Source organism: Solanum lycopersicum, chromosome 3 (genome assembly GCF_036512215.1).
Source record: "Solanum lycopersicum chromosome 3, SLM_r2.1".
NCBI classification, from domain to species: Eukaryota; Viridiplantae; Streptophyta; class Magnoliopsida; order Solanales; family Solanaceae; genus Solanum; species Solanum lycopersicum.
In genome coordinates this window covers 2,279,103-2,286,300 of record NC_090802.1, presented here as the reverse complement: position 1 = coordinate 2,286,300, position 7,198 = coordinate 2,279,103, and the positions used below count along the sequence as shown (strand labels likewise).

Sequence of the window (7,198 nt, the reverse complement as noted above, 5' to 3'; positions counted from 1 at the left end):
AGGGAGAAACATAGTGAAAAAAGAAATAGAAATTGAAAATTTTAAATAAATTAAAAATAAATGACGTGTCATTAAAAATCTGACGTGAATGATGAAGTGTTATTTTAATTGTGTGTTTGAAGTGCAGGCGAAGCTTAAAGGATTTAAAATATTGTGATTTAGTGGGTTCGAAGGTTCATTTGGCAAAATCGTAAGTAAAAAGACCTATGTGACCAACAGAATTAAGTACAGAGATCTCCAAAGTCATTCCGCCACAAATTAAACAAACATAAAAAAAGTTCATATTTATCACTTAACTATGCTATATGGTTCAAAAAAAAAATTTCTCCATTGGCAATTGGGATCAGATCTAACCTTCTGCGTTACTGAAGTTGTTCAATTTTTCCCTTTGTAGAACATGTTTAACATAGATTAGCCATATGGCTCCAAATTAAGCCTAGTGGTTCAACTTGAAATTGAATTTTAGAATTTTCGAATAATAACAAAATATTTTTCACTTTAAAATACTCACAAAAAGTCATGGTCAAACACAACTTAATCCAACTTTCAAATACAATTTTTTTAATAAAAAAACGAAGTCATAACGAAAGATGACCAAATGATCACTAAATACAACTTCATTTTCAAATTAGTCGAATCGACTCTTATAATCAGTAAAAGTAATATCAATTTTAAATCATAATACGGACAAAAACACAAAAGCGACGGGAGTGATAATATGAGGCTGGAATTACGTAGGGACTAGCCCTCCCTCTACAAATAATTTAGTATAGTTTACAAATAAAATAAAACTATAGATTAGTTTTTATTTTTCGATCAATTTGGATTAATTATATGGTAGGAAGAATGTTGCAGCATACAAGGACAAAGAGCAAGACAGTGTTCCTTAGCATTCCATAAAGTCACAAACATCCAAATCTCCAGATATAAAATAAAATGCCAAGAATAAAAACAAACACACTTGCACAAGAATCCATATCCTAATTTTTGAAAGCTATGTATATATAAATATTAATACGTATTTTGGATTTTATTTTACCTCTCCACTCATTTTCTCTTTCTTACTTCTGGACTTATTAGTATTTTGAAATGATTCCCTACGTGGACCCCTTCATCTCTTTCTATTTCAAACTTTTCGATGCATCTAATAGTATCAATTTTATGCTATCAAGTAAGTCCATACAAAATTAATTTGTGGCATTTTCTAAAAACTATAATGTTTAACTACCCTGCAAGGTTTGAAAAAAGGTCACATTCTAAAATATGTAATGTAGACATGTAATTTATCCTAATATTAAATGTCAATCGTTGATTTGTTGATTCGAAATGAAGATAATTTTATAGTTGCTCTGCGTAAAGGAGCAGCAAAGATACTTAAGACCTCCAAATTTAATGGGTTCCATTTTATTTTATTTTAATAATAATAGGTTATAGTTTTTTGTTTTTTTTTTTAGAAAAAAATATTGAGTAAGTACTATTTCACACATTTAGAATACTATCTCAGAGAAAGACTTAACGGATTTAACTATATCATCAATTTAAAAAGAATCATTAAAAAAGTTAGTATAACTATTTTTCAATCTCAAAAATCTAGAAGAAAGAAATTTCGTTAAAAATATATAATTTGTTTTAAAAAATTTAAAGCCTTCATTTGATTTTCATTTTTAGATCATAATTCGCTTGAGACGCTTGAAGAGAAACAAAAGATCAAATGAAGAGGTTTCAAAAGTTCTCTCTTAATGAGGGATGCATACATTGGATACCAGTAAAGCTAGCTATTCATAATCTTCTCTACATTTTTTTTTTCAATACGTTAAATAAACAAAACTAAGTTATACAACGCTTATTCCTTTCTTGTCCTTCCCTATCTCCTCTATATTTACTTCTTTTTTTTTAACTCGAAATTTTCATTCTTCTTGTGAAATTTTTGAAAGAAACATTTCCATTGTGCCTCTTCCCCCTAATTCCCATACATTGTCATATTCTTAGTAGAAGCTAAGAGAACGTGTACACGTACATATATTTAAAAGAAAATTTTCAAGGTCTTCAATCTTGTAGCTCTTAAGCTTGTGTAGTAGTGTTGTGTTGATCATGAAGCCAATTTGAGAATGTTTGAAGAGTGTTCATATCAGCTCTATAATGTTTTTGAGTAAATTCAAGAAGAGTAGGCCATGTGAAATCGGGATATATTCGAGGGTTGTTGGAGTCCACCAATTCATTTGGTGGGCTCACCACCTTATCTTTGTTTGGACAAAGAAAGAAAGCAAGTGATTTCCTAGGAGTCTTGTTGTTTACTACCGCTCTGTGTAGGCAACTTTTGTATCTTCCATTTGATAGCGCCTGCAAAAAGGGCAAAATAATAAAACATGTTATGTAACCATTTTCTCACCTATATTTCAACTTGTTCAATGGGAGTATATACATGTGGACATCATATTCATGTTGTACGTCCTAATTAAACACACATGATATATATCATTTCATTGTTACGATGTAAAAATATCTTACCATAAATGTGTCGCCTATATTAACCACAAATGCATTGAAATTTGGACTGATGGAACGCCATTCATCGTCCACAAAAACTTGAAGTCCACCAACACAATCTTGATGGAGAATTGTTAATGATGTTGGATCACAATGAGGCCCCGTTCCTAAGGCGAGCTCCGGTTTCTGGCATGGTGGATAGTAGTTGAGTCTCATTATCGAATCATTTTCTTCGAAAAACTCTTTGAAGTGACTCTTCTCTACACCTAGGCTCATCCCTAAGAGTTCCATGATCCCAAGAGAAAGTGTGTTCATAGAATTGCAATATTCTTGATAAACATTCCTGTATAATTTAAGTGGAAAAAAGGTTAACTCATTTATATATATATTAATTTGTTTATTTGGTTCTGAGTGAGACAAAAATATTAAAATAATAAAGAAATTTTTTTGAATCTTGTACTCAGCTAAAACAAATAAACATAGTAGTATTGTTCGTACCCGAGATGGTTAAAACTTTCGCCCAATGTACTTTGAAAATACTCTTCAACTATGTGAGATGATTCTTTCTTAGCGGAGTAACGAAAAGAGAGTGTCTCTTTCCAAGGTAGCTTTGATGAAAACCTTCCAGTAAAACTACTAGCATAACCACAATGCTCACCAATTTTTCTCTGAGCTTTTTGCTTTTCTAAAAGCGGCAACTCAAAGAACGTATCCATATAACGATGAGCATTAGAAATGAGATTAGCATCAACTCCGTGATTCACCACAAGAAAAAAACCATGACCCCGACACGCTTCCCCAACAAGCTCAGATGCTTGTTGGGCCGCGTCGGGGTCACCAGAAAGAAAACCCCTTAAATCAATAAGGGGTACATGAAGTTGTTGTACTAAGGCACAAGGCTTCTCGTGGTCAGGCCATATGAATTGTGTGGGAATATTAGACTCACGTTTCATATGAGATGCATCAAAAATAAATTGTTTTTTTTCATCTAGCATGGGAGATTTTCCATTTGTGATCATACAATCAATAGCCATTATAATTGCATGCAAAGACTAGTTAATTATAATTTGTGAAGAGCCAAAAATTGAAAGGAAATATAAAGAGAGAGAGAGTTGAGATAAAGGAAAAGCCAAGGCCGTTCATTGGGAAAATAGGTGAACAAAAATTGGAATCTTATAGGTCTCTCACTTAACCAAAAAAAAATGAATAAATTGCTAAAAAGGGCTTAGCAATCCTTAAAATTGAGATAGAGGTCCTTATGTTGTTTGTCTTTTTTATTTCTTATTCACATCATAGAAGAGTTTCTCATAAATTAATTATGTTTTGATAGTAATAGATTTTGAGACTAATTATTTTAAGTTTCAAAAAATGATCATAGAAATTTCAGTTGAAAAATCTTTATGACTCAATCGATTGAATATATAAACTTTCATTTTACTGATAAAAGTTCAATTCTTTACTTTATAATTTTCTCCTCATTTTTTCCCCTTATCCATGTATTAATTTTTAAAAACTAAAATACATATATCTAGATACAAATATTACAACTTAAAATTTTAATTCAAAATTTATAATCAAACGAAATAAATGAGAGAAGTTTGTAAAGGTTAAAATAGAGATAAAAAAATCCATATGTTGTTTGTCTTTTGTACTGTTGGACAGGAAAACGTTTCCCAATGGTGTTTGGAGTTTCCTTTGGTTGGGTGATTGAACCATCACCACTCAACCTTCCCATTGAACCATACTCTTCTCTTTCACTATATTCTTAATATAGTCAGTGCTGGTGTCATCTAACTATTTGATTTGAGACGATTATTTCTTTTATTTTAAAAATAAATTTTATTTCTATACTTTTCACATAACAAAAGAAGAAGAAGAATTTTTTTTGATATTTTATACTTAAAATTCCTTATATATCTCTCAAATAGTTTTTCAAAGACCTAATTAGCATCCTTGTTTATCTTTGAACTAGTATTTCAAAACTTGACAAAAGAAAAATGAATTGGGATTGAGAATTTAGTGGGGGTGCTAAGACTTCTTATCCTAATGAGCATTGATTGACAATATAGTGGGGGTGTTTTTTAGAGTTACCTTTTAAGTAGTATTTCATAGTTATAAGTTGATCACACTCAATTTTTAGTTTTTAACTTATATTATATTTTTTTGCCTAAAATAAGTGTTTAAAAATATTTTTTTGTTTTTTTCCTAACAGTCTTCAAAAAATAAAAAAGATTTTAAAAGTAAAAAGTTACTTAAAATAAACCAATCAAAATATCCTCTTATTAAAAATGATTATTAACAAATAGTAATAAATTAAATTACATTAATGCCCCTTTCTTTATTTAAGGAGATTCTATCGTGTTATCAACTTTGGTGCTGAAAAGAGCAAAGAAAAAAAAGTTGAAGATGGTTTTACGATAAGAAAGAACCGGTCCTCTCATCTTGTGTCTAGCAGAGACGAACCTAGGATTTGAAGATTTTAGGTTCATCAATATTACATTAGCTCAAATATGAGATCTAAGATAAACTTAAAATAAAAACAATGAAAAAATATTATAGTTATATTCAAATCCAAGTCCTGCACGTAGATCTTCTAGCTTATACCCGTAGCACGGTACACTATTACTAATTTTCGTTAATTTCTCTCTATATATAATATATGATTTTCTTCGAAGTTAATGAATGCGGGGTACGTTGGGTCCGCTTTGGATGGCGCTTGCAATATCAATACTAATCATGTATCTAAGTTTGTGTAAGTTACTTATTACAATACGTAAAAATAATCTAATATTATATAAATTAAATTTCTTTCACGAACGGAATTAGAATTACACAACGTACCTCATATACAAATTCATGATACATGTAAAGTCTTCCATTAGAATAGAAGGTCTAGCAAAAATAAAATTTGTAACTTAAAATATAAAATTAAAATTTGTATATATTTGTTCTTTTTATACTTCATTTATATAGCCTATACCAATAAATATATTTTGCTAGACTTGTAATGACAAACTTTCCGTTTAAAAGATTCACATAAAGTGAAAGTCTATCACTACTCCCTTTCTGATTTATGTGATATATTTTTCAATTTAATCTTTTTTTAAAAAAAAAATTATGTTATTTTTTTATTATCAAAAATAATTTAATTTTAAAATTCATCTATAATTACATAAATACCTAAAATTTATTTTAAATCATAAATTCTTAAAAACTCAACTTTTAAACTTTATATTAAGTCAAACGTTAAATAATACCACGTAAATGAAATAGAGATACAAATAACCGTAGGTTCAAAACTCGTTCAGTGTCTTTGTCTTCTAAAAGAGAATTGATACATTTTTATATTATTTAAGAAATTAAAATTAAAAATTGTCTATTTTATTTTTAACGTAAATTGTCTATTTTATTTTTAACGTAATCTATTATTTATTTAAAATTATGAATATCAAATGTATTTTTCTTTTTCATAAAATTCGTACCAAGTTAAACTAACTCTGAAACGATGTAAAGCTAAAAACGAAAGCAAGGACAGGGGAAGCCGTATCATGCCGACCTGTAAATAGACAGTTACTAATTTAAATTAAACAAAGAAACGCTCTCTAAATTAATTTCAGTTGTAATCTCTTTAATATGCAAACAAGTCGCTCTCTCCGTCTAAAATTGTTTGTCATGGTTTTTATTATTAGAATTAAATTATTAAAATTTTGACTAATATTTTAAGATGTATTTTTTCATCATATTAATATTCAAAAAATTATAATTTATAGTACTTTTTATTTTAATGTAGCTTTAGAATATTTAATTTTTTTTATTTAAAATAATAAATTAATATGATCTAATTTATATTTAAAAATTAGTCAAATTAACTTCAATAAGCGCAATATGATATACAATTCCGAATGGAAAGAGTAAGAAAAAGAGCATTATAATACATCATGATGATCCACTGAATGAGACATTGGGACGTCAAAAATTACTTATTTTTGAAATAGGTGACTTGTTTAGCTAAGATTGAAAGAAAAAATATGCTTATGAATAGTAACAAAGAAAGTAACAAAGAAATTATTTTTCATATTTAATTAATTTTAAAAATTTAATCAAACATATTAGCAGTCGGAGAGTTTGAGGGTGAAATCTGGAGAATTATAAGCTATATATTATGCTCTTAATTATATAGTTATATTTGTATATAAACAGCTATTAATGTGCTTATGGTTGTCATTTTTTGGAGGAGAATTGCAGGGGATGTAACATGTCTATATTTATTTTTTTAATAAAAGTTTGTCATTGTGCTTAATTAAGCTAATCTAATTTACTTTTAAATGTGCAATTTGTATTCGTTGCTAGAGAAATTAATGTTGTAAATCCAGGATTCCTTCTTTGTAGAATGCTATTTTCCAAAAATCAAATTTTGTTTTCCTATGCACACATTATATAATATAGTTTAATGTTGTGATCGACAGGCTTGCACCATATATGAACAATCTATTAAGGTGTCCCTTGGGGAACATTCGATAAAGACATAATACATATATTAGACCCTAAACTTAGCTTCAGATTTTAACTTTGACCTCCAACTTTCATAATGCAAAAACAGACACTTTAAATGTCTAACTTTTAAATAAATAAACACATCAGTCCTACATAGCAAAATACACGTAGCACACCACGTACGACAAAAAATGACATTTGTGTCTATTTGTTCAAC

The 7,198-nt window shown here is 28.6% G+C and overlaps 1 protein-coding gene across 1 annotated transcript; it reads right to left on the bottom strand.

Moving 5' to 3' along the window:
* Positions 1-1,702: 1,702 nt before the first annotated feature.
* Positions 1,703-3,606, bottom strand: GA20OX1 (gibberellin 20-oxidase-1). Its single transcript, NM_001247141.2, is given in 3 exon segments — positions 1,703-2,340; positions 2,509-2,830; positions 2,986-3,606. Coding segments are annotated over 3 exon segments (1,137 nt in total). The 5' UTR covers positions 3,522-3,606; the 3' UTR covers positions 1,703-2,061.
* Positions 3,607-7,198: the final 3,592 nt, after the last annotated feature.